Genomic DNA, 17,348 nt, shown 5'->3' on the forward strand with positions numbered 1-17,348 from the left:
CAACGTGCAGTCCGTGCTGTGCCATCTTTGCCCTCCAACGTCACGTTCTGGATCACAGCAGCCCTGAGGAAGACATTCGCCACTCCATTGAGCACTGCTTCTATGTTGACAATCTCCTGCAGAGCTTCGACTCTACCTCAGAGGCCAAGCAACTAGTCAACAAACTGCAGCCTATCCTCCTCTCTGGTGGGTTTGAGCTCCGCCAGTGGGCCAGCAACGTGCCAGATATCATTAGCCTCATACCAGCCAAAATCAGATCAGAGAGCTGCGAGCTCTGGCTGTCACGCGATGATGCAGACCCACAAGAGCGGACCCTGGGACTGCTATGGCACTGCATGTCTGACACTCTCACGTATCGGCTATGACACTCAGAACATCTTGAACCCACAATGCGCAACATCTATCGCATCCTGGCGAGACAGTATGACCCTCTTGGCCTTCTCAGCCCCTACACCACTAGGGCCAAGGTCCTAGTACAGAGCCTCTGGAGTAAGAAAAGAGACTGGGACGATCCTCAGCTTCCAGAGGACCTGCTCCAGGTATGGCATGCTTGGGAAAGTGAACTCCACCAGCTCCCTTCCATTTCCCTCCCACGGTGTTATGTTCAGTTAGGAACAGATGTGTCAGCATCCACTCAGGCTATACACATTTTCTCAGACGCATCAGAGAGAGCCTACGGGGCAGTGGCCTATGTCCGAACAGTGGATCAGTCAGGCAACATCCAAGTGGCCTTCCTGGCAGCCAGATCTCGGGTAGCACCAGTCCGGCAGCAGTCCATTCCCAGATTGGAACTCTGTGCTGCCCACATTGGTGCCCAGCTAGGTGCTGTCCTAAGGAAAGAGCTCACCTTAACCATCACCTGCATCACCTACTGGACTGACTCCACCACCGTACTGAAATGGCTCCAGTCCCAGTCCTGCCGTTATAAGGTGTTTGTTGGTACCAGAGTCGCGGACATCCAGGAGCTGACGGAAGGAAGCCCCTGGCGATACGTGTGCTCAGCGGACAACCCCGCCGATGACATCACCAGGGGCCTACTACTGTCACAACTACTGGGTGAGCATCGCTGGAGCCATGGACCAACATTCCTACGGCAGGACGAACCATCGTGGCCAGGGTGCCCAGATGTCTCAGCAGCTGATGAGCCAGCAGAATTGCGCAAGGCAGTTTTCTGCGGACACCTCTCTGTCATTGCCAATCCACCACTACCAGATGCTGGGAGCTTCAGCTGCTATAAAGAGCTACTGGAGGCCTCTGTCAGAGCCTGTCATGGGGCGGCCACACCCACCGATCCTACAGCAGAGGACTACAAGCAAGCTGAGATGGCCCTACTCAGGCAAGTACAGAGAGATTGTTTCCCTGAGGATGTCACTGTGCTCTCATCAGGAAAAGCAGTACCGACAAGCAGCAGACTGCTCACGTTGGCTCCAGAGTACGACTCTGAGACCCAGCTGATCCGTGTGGGAGGGCGGCTCCGCAGATGTGACGACCTAGAGGAAGAGACTCTCCATCCCATCGTGCTGGATCCTCATCACCCCATCACCAAGTTAATCATTCAGGATTTTGACAATAGGCTTGCGCATCCAGGACCTGAGAGGGTATATGCAGAGCTCCGTAGAAGATTCTGGATACTGCGTGGGAGAGCAGCTGTCAGAAAACACCAGCACAGCTGTCCTGAATGTCAGAAATGGCGAGGCAGCCCAGTTATCCCTCGAATGGCTGACCTCCCACCCTCCAGCTTGCGACTCCACCGGCCAGCCTTCTATTCTACTGGGATGGATTGCTTCGGGCCATACATCATCAAGATCGGGCGGCGTACTGAGAAGCGATGGGGTATAGTCTTCAAGTGCTTGACTATTCACGCAGTGCATCTAGACCTCCTCGCCAGCATGGACACAGATGCCTTCCTGATGGCGCTACGGCGTTTCATTGCACGGCGAGGCAAGCCACACAAACTCCTCTCTGATCAAGGAACCAATTTCAGAGGCGGCAGCTCAGAACTGCAGGAAGCTTTCAAAGCACTTTCCCCTGATCTACAGGCCCAGCTGACAAGTCAGCAGATCCATTTCAAGTTCAACCCTCCAAATGCCCCACACTTTGGTGGTTCCTGGGAGCGGGAGATCCGCTCCATCAAATCTGCTCTTCACACCACCTTAGGAGCACAGACTGTCACAGAAGACGTTCTGATGACAGTGTTGATTGAGGTTGAGGGCATCATCAACTCGAAGCCCCTTGGTTACGCTTCATCAGACATTGCAGATCCGGATCCCATCACACCCAACATGTTGCTGACGGGGCGGCGAGATTCATCCATGCCACAGGTTGTCTACTCAGACAGTGAACTCCTCAGCCGACGCAGGTGGAGGCAGTGTCAGGCCCTTGCGGACCAGTTCTGGGCCAAGTTCATAAGAGATTACCTGCCTTCACTTCAGACTCGATCCAAGTGGCAGCAGGAGAAGGATAACCTGACAGTCGGTGATATTGTCATGATCTTCGACCAGCAGCTTCCTCGGGCCCTGTGGCCAGTGGGCAACATCACTGCAGTTACTCCCGGAACTGACGGCAGGATACGGACCGCACAGGTCCAGGTCAAGGACCGGACGTACACGCGGCCTGTTGCCAGACTCATCAGACTGCCCGCCCTCCCGCAGGAGACCAACTGATATCACTGACGGCAACTTCACTCCGCGAAGTTGGGGGCGGCTGTTCAAAATGAGAAGGTGTGCGCCCGTGACAGCGAGCAAATGGGTCTGAGTGCATCCAATCCTGTGCACCCAGGATTCTCTTAGGGCTCATGGGGTGCACGTGAACAGAGAATGAACCCCGAACACAACAGTCGAACGCAACCCTGACTCGTGTTATTCACCGTAATTGGAGTTACAGAACTTTCAAGATTATCTGTCATTTGCCGTGCGTCCCTTCGATTGTAAGTTTCTTGTCATTATGTATGTCCAGCAATAATCTGTTAGCTGTTATTATATGTGTTAGTCAGTAGGCCGGGCAGGAGGAATTTGTATTAGCTGGTAATTTGTTAGTTTAGTTTACCGCTGCACGGCGGCGTGGGCTTTAAGCGCCCCACATTTCATTCTTTCTGATAGAAGTATCAGCTGACTAGGCAAAGTGACATTGTGTACTAATTGTGTATATTACACCTTGTTCTTGTCGTGGTGTATATTTACCTATTTGTGCATTTATGTTCGTTTGTGTTTGCTTAGAAACCACGGTTACACAGCGTTACTGATTTACCGCTCCTGCATGAGTGGCACATGTGTGTGTGTGTGTGTGCGTGCGTGAGCACAATAAATCTTCATTGAGGAATTCGGCATCATTCCGTTCTTACCGGACTCCCTGTAGTGATTGCTGTCATAACAATCAGCTATCCAAACATTACTACAGTCCTTCACATAGTTTTAATTTCAATTCCAATAATACCAATTTTACAAGTATGTTATAATGTTTGAAATATATGTATCACAGTTTATCAATAGTTCTCATAAAAGTCATCTGATGTCATCATTTAAGGGGTTATTTAAAAAAAAAAATTCTCCTGGGGGTGTTGGGTATATTTTCCTCTTTTTTTGTCCTTTGCCAATCACACTCCTGAAATATGGTATGAATCAATCCATGCTGTTCAACACCATCGAGTGCTGTCAGTAAGAAAAAGAACAAGGAAACTTTATATGACATAGACCAAATAGAGCAGCAGCAAACACTAATGAAATGGGGCACACTCATTTTCAATGCCCCATTCAGTTAACCTAATGATAGCTGCTGGTTCTGTATTCGGTTTAGGTTGTATCAAATGTTCTGGATCTTTGTCCTCAGAGTGACCTCAAACAACAGGGCTTTGGATTTGTTCACGCTTGATTTCGGTACTGGAAAACTCATCTTGAAAGTCCTTAAAAAGTGCTTGAATTTGGCCATGAAAAAGGTGTACGAACCCTGAAAAAGGTAACCCACAGGGGAGAGGGTAAAAGTAGATTCAGCATGCAAGGCCTCTAACCAGGGTGGGAATTATACCAAGGCCATGCGGCCATGGCCGCCGTTGCCCTACACTTTGGCCTTGATGCCCCGTGAAAAAAAAACCATCGTACGGCCACAGTGGCCTTTATGCCCCTGACTTAGGGTTGCCAACCATTCAGTATAATACAGAATCGTCCTGTATTTGACACATAAAAGTCTTGTTCCGTATTGAACTGATACGGAACGCTGTTTGCTCTGTGAGTGAAATTAGGTCCGTGCTTCACCTGATAATTTGCTGCGCAATTGATCACGCAATTGCGGACCGACAGAAAAAGAAAGCAAACGTTACTGCAATCAGGAGGAAATGCTAGCTATTTCGATGTGATTAAACATAGAGCCATACGATTAAGTGGTGGTATGAACTTTCATTGAATGCATGTGTGTGCGCGTTTTCGTGACATAAACTGAAACTACATGATAACGTTAGTGTCAAAGCTCTGCTTCAACCTGTCGGAAGGCTATTTAATTATTTAACAACATTTAATAGAGCAACGTGGATTCCCGCAACTTCCATACAAACAGGGCAAACATTGTTTAGCATTGACTATTGTTTACCGGTAGGTAGTCAAATTTGAATAACATGGTAAGTGAATATAACATGGTCAGAAGATTGTAGCATTAGTCTTTCATCTAAAGATCTCCAGATTTACGCCTATCTGCACGGCCGTTTACCATAGACAAACTTGGTATTGTGTTTTCTTACATTCAGGTATTCAAATGAAATTTCATTATAAACCATATCATTTTATTTCTCCATTTGCCTACCAGAGTGTAGCCGTTTTCAGACAGCGGTGTATTTTCGCAATGTTCACAGAGTTTTGCTTTCAGCATACCTATGCGTCATTTCTGAATGTCCGCTATCGTCAGAAATGCGGCAGGTAATTATCGCAGAATGTGCAGAAACCTGTCTGAAAACGGCTTATGATGCTTGCACGAGGGAAACATCCCAAAACAATAGCACCCATATTTGTTTTCAGAAGTATCTCTCATGCAAAAATGCAATAGAATGAACTATTGCAATTATATATAGCCTATCTTACATGAGTAGCCTAAAACAGACCCCTGATGTGCATAGTTTTCACAAACTTTTTGTAAACAATTTTGGCACAAACATTGACTGCTTTGAAGTGAAAGTGCATGTTTAGCAATATAGCATAATACTAATTGTGATATGATAATCATAATGATGATTTGATGAGGGGTGGGGTGAGGTATGTGTAGGTGGGCCCTATGACCCCAAAGTCTGCAATGATTGGGCCTCGACTTAAAGAAGTTTGAGGCTGCGTTAGTGTTTCTCAAAGCCTACAGCGGCTGGCGGGTCTATGTATTTGTGTCGAGATAACCCTGAAATGTAAAACCATCGAATTTTACTCAGTGGCCTTTGTGCCCTATCATGTGGCCTTGGTGCCCCTAAAAAAAAAAGAAGGTGAAGGCCAAATGGCCTTGCCCCAAAAATGACGAAATTCCCACCCTGCCTCTAACGCACGTAACTTCATTCGCCAGCCGGCTTCACACAGGTAACAAACGGGGCAAGCCCTCTCCCCGCGCATCCATTTCAAGTCACTCTGGCCCAAAACGCGTTCAACAGTCAGACATCAAGTTTACATACAGATGGTACGGGTTGAGAATGCTCCTTTCATTCCCGCACATCGGGACTCCCGAAGCATCGGGAAAACTGCAACCGCAAGGGGGCAACATAGACCGCACGAGTTTTCGAATGTTTACAGCCTACCTCACAGCTCTCTCACTCGACGTAGCCTATAACTCAGTCAGTCCAGCAGAGATGCCAGAGCAACGTTTTGGTCAACGGAGAGGGAGAGAAATGCTCCGCATATCCGTCTCATTTAATCATTAAAATGAAAGTGATTGGCGAAATTAATCAAACGACGTTTCAATAAACCATTGTTGAAATGAATGAAAATGGTTTTAGAAACCTATAGGCCTATCAGAAGGAAATAGCCTTCAATTCAACCTGAAATAGGCTACTCGAAAGGCAACCTTAGATTAATTCATGAATTCATTACGGTTACAAGACCGCATTTCCGTGAATAGGCTATTATTGTCAACGTCAAGGCGAAGACGAAAGAGATGGACAAGATGGACATTTTGGCAACATTTACATGCTAGGAATACTTAGAAATGTGTAAGCTATTTTAAAACGGAGGCTTGTTCATTTTAACCGGCGACGTTTCAAGTACATTTCCCGAATAAAGCCTAGTGAAGTTCACATCCAGCTGTGGCGCAAGTGGTTGATGCATAGGTATCGTACGCCAGCGACCGGGGTTCGAAACCTAGTCGAAGAACCTCTCCGGAACCCATCAAAACAAAATGCATCGATTTATTAAAAGAAACGAAAGACTTCCTGTTTTGAGATTCTTTTTATGTTTGCGATGTCTGCTGAAAAGAAAAGTTAATATGTTAATTCGTGGTTCAGCACGCACTCACACACATTTTTACATTGACATAGTGTCGGGCTCAAGTGTCGTCTAGAGCCCTGCGCGGGACTGTTTTCTTCATCCCAATCCCGCCCGCATAATCAGAAATTCTGACCATTACCGCCCGCACCCGCGGAGTGTGTGTTACAGTCCCGCCCGCACCCGCAATGTTTATGTTTAGTCCCGCCCGCTCCCGCGAAATTCTGATCATTTTTGCCCGCATTGTAATAGACATGCATTGATTTTGTATCTTCTCCCGTCCCGCAAGAGAAAAAAAACAGCTGCTTGAATAGAAAACAACTGTGTTTGAATGACCGTTCACGGCTAGAACTTCGTTTAATCATTAGGCTACAAAAACTGCGTTCAGTTAAAACATCTTTGCAACTTATGCAGCCACTTAGGCTGTGTTGCACACCCCCAGTGCGTTGTGTACTAAATGACGGACGCCTGTCTGAGATATCGGGAAAGAAATAAAAATAATCAGGCATGGAGCGAGCCAGGCGCATCACAGCTCCTCTGCCTCATGACAGTCGCAACAGAGCGCGCAGGACAAACAATTAAACCCTCACTGTAGCCTATCTCAATGGGAGGCAAGACTAGGCTAGGCTTTCCACTCCAATTATGCTCTCCATTTTATTGCTATGCTAAATCTCGATCCCGCCGAGTTTTTTTTCTGCCGCCCGCTCCCGCCCGCAGTCAAGTTCATACCGCCCGTTCCCGCAAGATTTGCGTTGGGTCCCAGTCCCAATGCAGCCCTCTAAGTGTCGTCCTCAGTGCCGCATATAGGCTATAATGTAGTGACCTGGTTAGACGAGTGTGGGGGAGGGGGAATGATCGCACAAGACAATAATGCTCTTCATGAAATGGATCTCACAGGCGGCTGTCTGTTTTTAAATGTAGCCTACTACACCACTTGCGAAATCGGACGTGGCACATAGCCTAATTATTAGGCTACTGGATAGCAAATCCATAGACTTTGTTCATCCTATATCCTTAAAATGAAAGTGATGACTGGCGAAATTAATCAAACGACGTTTCAATAAACCATTGTTGAAATGAATGAAAATGGTTTTAGAAACCTATAGGCCTATCAGAAGGAAATAGCCTTCAATTCAACCTTAAATAGGCTACTCGAAAGGCAACCTTAGATTAATTCATGAATTCATTAGGCTACGGTTACAAGACCCGTGAATAGGCTATTATTGTCAACGTCAAGGCGAAGACGAAAGAGATGGACAAGATGGACATTTTGGCAACATTTACATGCTAGGAATACTTAGAAATGTGTAGGCCTAAGCTATTTTAAAGCCTTTCGAAATTCACATCTAGCTGTGGCGCAAGTGGTTGAAGCGGTTACATGTCGGCAGTCCGACATCCTGCCAGTCCGACATCCCTTTCGTCCGACATGCCGCTATTCAGACATGGTGTTATTCCGACATGCTGCCAATCCGACACATTTTAGTACCCCCATTCCGACAGTTTACAAATCCTATTTTTTTCCACGTCAATTTAACGGACCCTATGAGCCGGACGGACGCAAAGTGCGTCAAAACACACACCCATTCTTATCTGTACATTGCTCCACGATTATTAGTCACAGCGAGATGACCTACTGTATATTGCATGAAAGAGCTCAGAACCGGGGCTTTCCAACGAGACTAGACACGTGTCTGTACGATCAAGTATGAAAATAAAAATATAAATCATGAATTTAAATGAAAGCATATCATATTTACAGTCTATATTGCTCTGTGTTACACGCAGCCACTGCTCTCGCTTGAATTACTCCGGGACCAGGCATCGCACAGACATAACACGCATATCAAATGAAAGACGAGAAACAGAGCTTTCCATTGATACCAAACACATCGATCCTTTTGTGTTACAGAAACAGACGAAGTGACAAACAAATAAGAATCATATAGCTTCGGCTACCACACTTTCGTTTGATTTACTCGTGAAACCGTGGTTAAAAAGATACGGCTTGCATGTCAGATAAAAGAGGAGAGCTAGAGCTATCCACAGATACCAAATACAACCTTCTAGGCCATAAAACAGACGAAGTGACAGCAAAATAATAACTTAATTTAGCTCCACTTAGTCCGCGAATAATGAGACAGAGAAGAAAACTTGCCTTGCTCTAGAACTGCTTTCACTTCCCCGAGTCGTGCACGCAACAGACACATGTGACATAACCATATCAAGAAGTCTTCACAATGACATTTTAAATGTGAATCTTTATTATTTTACACAATTGGATATAGTTATGACATTAATAGCCTATTAATGACCTCATGTCGGAATGGCACGTTGTTTGAAAAAAAAGTTAAATACTGCCACTGCGACCATGAAAAAAACAAATGTCGGAGTGGTGGGACTTTTTCCCATAAAGAGACATGCCTCCACTACGACAATTGGACGTCAATGTCGGAGTGCTGGTATGTCGGAATGAACGGCGGTAGCCGGTTGAAGCATAGGTATCGTACGCCAGCGACCGGGGTTCGAAACCCAGTCGAAGAACCTCTCCGGAACCCATCGAAACAAAATGAATCGATTTATTAAAAGAAATGAAAGATTTCCTGTTTTGAGATTCTTTTTATGTTTGCGATGTCTGCTGAAAAGAAAAGTTAATATGTTAATTCGTGGTTCAGCGCGCACTCACACACATTTTTACATTGACATAGTGTCGGGCTCAAGTGTCGTCCTCAGTGCCGCATAGGCTATTCATGGGTTTCATCAGGTCCCTTTCCACAGGTGGGTTAATCAAGCACCATGCAGTCTGCATTGATAATCAAGGTGCTTGATTTTATACACCTGTGGAAAGGGACCTGATGAAACCCATGAATAGGCTATAATCAGAGCGGTAGATATAACAGAGTGGCGACACTCCCATAGACCTCCAGAGGAAACAATGGCGGACGTTTTTTCAGGCTACTTCCGCGTTATGGAGAGCTCAACAGTTCTAAAGTGTGACATTCGCGGAGTTTGCCTCATTCACTTCCATTGGTGTCTGCCTAACTTTGTCAGCGGTAAGTAAACGAAAGCACTACCTTTTTTGAAATGGTTATATATTTCCTATATCAACTCTACCAGTATGTACTCGTAGTGTTATTCGAGTTGTTTGTGCTGCTCGTTTAACTGTTATTTTTGTATCTTAGTTATGACCGAAATTTCAGAGCATAACGTTACGTTAGCCTACAAAGCTAACCTTAGACGTGGAGGGAGGCTAGCTTAAATGTAATGTCCCTATGCCAATAAGGAATGTCAGACATATCACACTTGGTTACGCTACTGTAGTAGAGCAACGTTAGATAATATATGGGGTTATCAAGGAGTTTGTATGACATTTATAATCCTATTTGCTGAACCTGATGGCGTTAGCTAATGTTAGCAAGTCAGCTCACGCACATTCGAAATGCAATGAAGGGGGAACAGTAACGTGATCTTAATGCATGCAATGGCATCAGATGTGCTCGTTATCAACGAGTTTGTGATTAAGTTGTTCTTCAGATGAACAGTGGAACTAATTAATGGGATGACATTTCATTTAGACCTGATCTAGCTTGTTAGCTTGCTAGATGGAATGTTTCATGGCACTATGAAGTGAACCTGAAGCTAAACTTGTGATCAGAGAGCATGATATGAACTCGGGCACATCTCTTCACAACAGAAATTTCAGTTATGAACTTCAGGCCAGGGGAGCTGTAGAAGCTAAAACTGTACTATACTCTCCTGCCGTGTGTCACTTGCCTAACTGTCCAGTCCTGCCCCTAGTGCCACTACTGTTCCAACTCGGGAGTCGGGACAGTGGCAGGAGACTAGAGCTTGGGATAGGGGCGCGTGTACAGTGCAGTACTTCTTTTTGTCTCAACTGCTGTTGGATGTCAGGTTGCAGTCAATATTATTCTACATTGAATGTACATTTCTGAGGTCTATATCACCACAGCAGGTCGATGTATTTGATGGAATAATTTTGATTGCAATGACTATCTTGCAGATGCTGAAAGTGACGTGACAAGACATTGTCTTCAATTAAGTGGTCCTTGTAAGTATAATAATTTTCTTTCTTTTTTTTTTTACCTTGTATGGATAACTGAAAAGTGTAGGTTAATGATGCTCTAAGGGCAGAATTAGGTCCATCCATAGAATAAGAACAATGTTTGCAATTATATAGCCTAGTCTAGTTAGCTGTAGTGGGTATAGGGCTACTGTAATCAATCCCAAATGTTAATATTTTAAGTGGGTAGAGATGGTAATGGTAAGTGGGTATACTATCTCTCTGTAGCAGTGCCACTGCTTTGGTTGACACCATAAGGGATTCGGTGTTCCTTGCCCGGACCAACTGCTCCACTTTACTGATGATATTGAAGGCCTCCTGCAATGGACAGTAAGTACCTCTCTTAAATTCCTTCAGTTGTAGCAGTACACTACATTTGCTGTCAGCACAGTCATTGTTGTCTGTACAGCATGCTGGCATTCCTCACAAAGTCAGTTACTGATTACCCTCAGTATTGTTCTTATTACAATAAGAAAAGTCTCCTTGTGTTGATGAATGCAATGGCTAAAGTGCAGTGATTTCTTATAGCCTGTCAGCTTTTTATTCTCAAAATAACTATGAAAGATATTGTTGGGAATCATTGGTGTTATAAAAGTTATAAGGTGTGGCACCCCCAACCAATCTTGAAGGGGTCGGCCGTGTATGGGTATGTAAAACTCTTGCTGGCCTTTTGCTTTTGTTTATTCTAATACCTTGATGTGGCATCTGTGAATGTATTGTACCAAGTATACACTGACTTTTACCTGCTCTCTCCATTTTCCACTGTGCCTGTTCTTGCCTAGGACCAAGGATGCAGAGGACAAGACGGGTGTGTAGTATTGACTGAAATTATCAGAGAAGGTCATTTTTTATGGTTTAGGTCCAAACGAAGGGACCCTTCCAACCTCAGCATCTCCAACACCTCCTGTCACACCTCCAGCCAAATGTGCTACATCTTCCTCAGTTAACCTTCTTGTAGGTGTGCATGTCCAGCATCCTTTGCACATTAATGTCTTGAGTTGTTCACACACGGTACGGTTGTTCAGATTTGGGAATCTGAAATGTTTTTCAGAATGTCTTTGAAAATATAAATGGGTGTTAGCCCTCCTTTTTATATTGCAGTCTCACCATATCTCCCTTATGCCTTTTCTGTGTGTATTCCTGTTCTTGATGTTGTTAAAACACACTTGTTCCACACATTGAAAATGTAATAAACAAATGTATTGAAAACTCAAAATGTATCAGTCATCCTTTTTATGCTGTTCTAAGTGCTTTCTTGAAACAGATGATTGCTTATTGAGTTACAATGTTATCGAAACAGTGGGTGTCCTGAACGAACTGTTGAACACACTTTTAACATTTAGGCTGTTATTTATCGTTCTTTGTTAATGTATTTTTATATGTTTATGGCTTGATCTGAAAATATTACTAAGGCTGTGTGGTGGCCATATTTAGGCTATTCCTTAAAATAAACAAATTAACAGATTGACTGCATTGATATAACTTTTAAGGTATAACCTGTTACTGGTTGCCATATATTATTTGCTAGATGTTCATGGCTTACTCAAGGCTGTGGGTGTGTACTGTAGGCCTATATAGTTAGGGTGGCCACCTTCATCTCATCAAAATAACTGGAGAGGACACTGAACATCTCAAATACCCACGGTAACATTGGATACAAAATACATACATTTCAACTATGTAAGTTTATTATGCATGACGACAAACAGGCAAATCACGGAACCAGGAATGGAGCTGATGCCGAGAGGTAAGCTAAATGGCAGTGTCAGCTACCACAGAATAGACTATATTTCAGAACGATGTTTGCAGAGCAAACTTGCGATATGTCATGGACACTAGTGTAAACATGCTAACCGACGTTATAGCACTTGAAATTGAACTCGTGTTTGGTTTGTTTCGATGTTTCCCGTGATCATTGCTGTCTATCCCATAGAAATAACATGGCAGCGCCAGGGCTCTTTAGAACTGTTGTAGCGTGCATGAACCACGTGACGGCGCGGCGGCGACTTCAAAGAGTGTCGCAACTCTCTCTATCTATGGCTCTGGCTATAATGTAGTGAACTGGTTAGACGAGTGTGGGGGAGGGGGAATGATCGCACAAGACAATGCTCTTCATGAAATGGATCTCACAGGCGGCTGTCGGTTTTTAAATGTAGCCTACTACACCACTTGCGAAATCGGACGTGGCACATAGCCTAATTATTAGGCTACTGGATAGCAAATCCATAGACTTTGTTCATCCTATATCCTTGGCGGAGATAATAATTAGGCATATCAAATTAAAAGCACACTACGACAGGTATACTTGTGTGATCACGCAACACAAGAGAGCATTTAGCGATGGGACAGTTGTGAATGAGTGCTTAACACCCTGGAGTCTAAATACCCCCGGGGGATTTGAAAAACTGTTCCAAACACACATCTCAATCTCTGCTTTTATCATATTATAGAGACACCATTAGAAGCCTTTAATCAACTCGTTTTCAAATATATAGCCTATGTTTTAAGAGAATATGGCAATGATAATGGCACTTTCTAAAAACAATAAATTCTTAGGATTTGTCCTCTCACCTGCAGCAGGCCCATTCAAAAGCCCATCCACCTAATTTGCATTTGAAAGAGCCAATCACTAAAGTGACACATTTAGTCTAGCCTACTTTATGAGTTTTTTTTGACCCCTCTAATAAATTGCCTATAGTCCTACTACGATAATGGAGGAAGGGCTGCCTAACTGTTCCCCCTAAGAGTTTTTTCATAAGATAAAATGTTTACTCTATTTAAGTTTAGGATTTGGTAGACAAGACAACCTCGGAAAAGTTCTTCAGATAAACAATGTTTTATTGAATTAAAGGAAAGAAAATGTATCGCCAGGGTTTCGGGGCTTGCGAAGGCATTCGTTGATCTTATCGATGCAGTCCTTGCCATCGTAGGAAACTTTCTGCTTAGTGTTGACAACACAAAGGTCTTGACGTTGTGTGGCAGTGCTTGCTTGCCCTTCGATCCATCCCAGTTGGTGGTTTTGCACCAGGCTCTGTAGTGCTCCTTTGTGGTGATGGCTCTGAAGAGCAGGCATCCGTATCTACCAACGTTGCCGCGACTCTGTTGGTGAATCCGAGCATGTTGTTCTGGGCCAACAGCAAGCAAGGTCACGTCTTCGTGCTGAGAAGGAACTTGAATGCTGTTGTCGAATGTGGCACTATGTTTGAACACATCAAATTAGCAAGCATTTCCTCCCGATAGCAGCAACGTTTGCTTTCTTTTTCTGTCGGTCCGCGGTTGCTTGGTCAATTGCGCAGCAAATTATCAGATGAAGCGGACCTAATTTCACTGTAGTGTGTGTGCATTGAGTAGTTCCTTAAAATACGGAACAAAGAGCGTCCCGTAGGCTATCTGTTCAATACAGAAGAAGACTTTTACTTATATATTTCGTATAACGAAACGCGAAGAAAAAATACGAGAACTGACCATCTCGCCTCTCCGCGTTTCCCCCAATACCATGGCGACAAAGAGAAATAAATATGATTGGACATTTTAATGTTTGTAGCGCGCCAGTTTACCCAGTGTGTGTGCATTGAGTAGTTCCTTAAAATACGGAACAAAGAGCGTCCCATAAGCTATCTGTTCAATAAAGAAAAAGACTTTAACTATTACTTATATATTTCTTATAACGAAACGCGAAGAAAAAATACGAGGACTGACCATCTCGCCTCTCCGCGTTTCCCCCAATACCATGGCGACAAAGAGAAATAAATATGATATGACATTTTAATGTTTGTAGCGCGCCAGTTTACCCAGTGTGTGTGCATTGAGTAGTTCCTTAAAATATGGAACAAAGAGAGTCCCGTAGGCTATCTGTTCAATACAGAAGAAGACTTTAACTATTACTTATATATTTCTTATAACGAAACGCGAAGAAAAAATAGGCTACGAGGACTGACCATCTCGCCTCTCCGCGTTTCCCCCAATACCATGGCGACAGAGAAATAAATATGATTTGACATTTTAATGTTTGTAGCGCGCCAGTTTACCCAGTGTGTGTGCATTGAGTAGTTCCTTAAAATATGGAACAAAGAGCGTCCCGTAGGCTACCTGTTCAATACAGAAGAAGACTTTAACTATTACTTAGTATATATTTCTTATAACGAAACGCGAAGAAAAAATACGAGGACTGACCATCTCGTCTCTCCGCGTTTCCCCCAATACCATGGCGACAAAGAGAAATAAATATGATTTGACATTTTAATCTTTGTAGCGCGCCAGTTTACCCAGTGTGTGTGCATTGAGTAGTTCCTTAAAATAGCCTACGGAACAAAGAGCGTGCCGTAGGCTATCTGTTTAATACGGAAGAAGACTAACTATTACTTATATATTTCTTATAACGCTGGCTGTAGGCGATTTCTATAACCATTTTCATTCATTTCAACAATGGTTCATTGAAGTGTCGTTTGAATGATTTCGCCAGTCATCACCTTCATTTTAATGATTCAATGAGATTAAGGAGTCGACTATTGACGGATATGCGGTCTTCATCATTAAATGCAGTTGAAACTTTCTGCCACCTGGTGGTTGTTTGGGTACATTGCCTTAGCCTCGAAAAAAATCGGCTTGACGCACTGCGGGATCTCTTCGGGAGTCCCGCGGGAGAAGGTGCATTCTCAACCCGTACCCACTGTACATGGCATATTAAATGATACGACCAATAAATACATTTTCATTTTAGCAACCATGTAACAAGGTGATTTTGGTAAGATGGCAACCTTTACAAAATAGCAACTTGTTTTGAGATGGGGCTGAAATACATGTAAATTGAGTTGACAGGCATAACGTCTGTCTGGGTGTCACTCTGCCTGTCTGTTCCACGCATAACTCTCGAACCACTCATCTGACTGCTCTCAAATTTGGTGGGTGTCATCCTAATGGCACGAGTGTGTGCAGTGCCAAATTTCATGTTATAGAACAAAAAATGCCACATCTACGGGCTCTGCACTAGTCTTGAATTTCCCCTTGGGGATCAATAAAGTATATCTATCCATCTATCCATCTATCTATCAATCATGTTAATTAAAATATTAAAGTGAAGAGTAGGCCTAGGCTATTTTCTTCTGTTCAAGCAATCGTTATTATTTGTTTATAGCAAAAACCGGTAGAAAAAGGACAACTCTCATATTATTCTTAACCACACATAAAACAGCATGATTTCCCCTTGTTGTTCTGTAGCCTATGATTCCGATCTATATAGCCTACGAGAGGCGTAGGCTAGTATTGTTTAAAGATCAGCGCTGCGTGTGTTCCTGTGTGTGTGTGTATGTGTGACTTATGACATTTGCTGACCGTTTCAACTTTGTAAACGTAATTTTTCGACCAGTTTTATATGATTCATGTTGGGGGGAGGGCGCAGGAAAAAAAAATTCAGCCGGGTGGAGGCCCCTGGAAAAAAAAAATTGACCAGGGGGGAGGGCCAGGCAGAAAATGTTTAACCCGGTCGTCTGGCGACCGGCCCTCCCCCCCCACTAAATATCGTACAGTCCCTAAGGTCTTGGTTTTGTGTGGTTCTTTGCTTCGTCATTGTTGTATGTTGTTCCTGTTCTTGGTTTTCCTGAGTAAAGTTAAGTGTTTCACGTACTTCTTGAGTCCTGCCTTGCATTTGGGTCTTGGTCTTGCTGCAACCCTGACACCCAGATTGCCATTCATTTAGGCTACTCTTCCTTCAACACCACTGACATTGTTTGAAATCTTGAACCTAATCCTATTGAAATTCATTGACAACGCTGTACAGACCAACATACAAAAACAGTCGATGCACCTGAACACCATAAATTACATCCAGTCAGATAAAATACTTCATCCAGTTTGCAGCAGCCGGGTCAACGATGTAACGTTAATATCCAAAACTAGGCCTACTCAATGCAACTCAACCCCATAAACTATACCACCACAACAAATATCTTGAATATTTTATCCTGCTCGTTGTTGTGCAACAGGGTCAAAGATGAGTAAAATTAAAGAGGTCTATTTTACACTTAGCCTATTCTTTCTATGGTTCTGTGACTACCTACCGGCAAACTTTTCACGCAGTTTGAGATATGTTGACGCGACATCACAACATGGCTGACTTGGATATGGGTGGAGTTGGATATCCAACTTGTCTGTCCTGCAGGCTGCAGCGAAAGGCTACTCCAAGCCTACGCGCAGCCACTGATCTGAATGCACAGACAAAGGCCAGTAGCTCTGGGCCACTGACACCAATTCTCCTGCTGTTTTGTTATGGACATGAGTGCCTTGGTTAAAGTACTGATGTGTGAATTATATCTTTATATCTTTGGGTGAAAGTCCCATCGTGGCTTAGTCAGCAAATACCAAACTACCACTTGCCACATATGCATAATAAGAAAAAGTAGAAACACTACATGTGGCTTCGCAGCTTTGTTGCAAAAGACGTGTGCCTCTTTGTACATGCTCGTGAATTAGTACATCATCATGTCACGTTATTAGATGAATTGCTCTTTGTGAGGGCATGCATCCACACTCACCAAGCCAGAGACCAGCTATTCCACATAAGTATCCCCAGGGCAGTGACGACAGAGAGCCACAGTGCTCCACATGAGTGAGGTAGAGTATCAGGGGCACACCAGAGATGAAGATGAAATTAAATAATCCCATTGTAGAGAAGAAATGTGTTGCCTCTCCAAGTCTTCCACTGTCCAAGAACATCTTTAACAGGACCTTTGATATGTCATACACACAGTAATAATCATATTAATATAAGAAGTAAACATATCAGTAAATTGTAAAGATACTGCATGCCATTTTTGATGAGGGAGGCAAAGTTACTG

General features: G+C 43.8%; 1 protein-coding gene and 1 long non-coding RNA gene across 2 annotated transcripts in view; one reads left to right on the plus strand and one right to left on the minus strand.

Annotated features, from left to right (window-relative positions):
- slc35f4 (solute carrier family 35 member F4) overlaps positions 1 to 17,348 on the minus strand; it is a 74,500-nt gene that overhangs the window by 34,983 nt on the left and 22,169 nt on the right. The window contains exon 5 of the mRNA XM_062537535.1: positions 17,046 to 17,238. Within this exon, the coding sequence (XP_062393519.1) occupies positions 17,046 to 17,238 (193 nt within the window). The remainder of the gene's footprint in view (positions 1 to 17,045; positions 17,239 to 17,348) is intronic.
- LOC134079684 (uncharacterized) lies at positions 9,438 to 11,671 on the plus strand. Its single transcript, XR_009939116.1, has 3 exons — positions 9,438 to 9,487; positions 10,456 to 10,503; positions 11,298 to 11,671. It is a non-coding gene; the product is annotated as an uncharacterized LOC134079684 (long non-coding RNA).

The sequence above is a fragment of the Sardina pilchardus genome, chromosome 5 (genome assembly GCF_963854185.1).
Source record: "Sardina pilchardus chromosome 5, fSarPil1.1, whole genome shotgun sequence".
NCBI classification, from domain to species: domain Eukaryota; kingdom Metazoa; phylum Chordata; class Actinopteri; order Clupeiformes; family Clupeidae; genus Sardina; species Sardina pilchardus.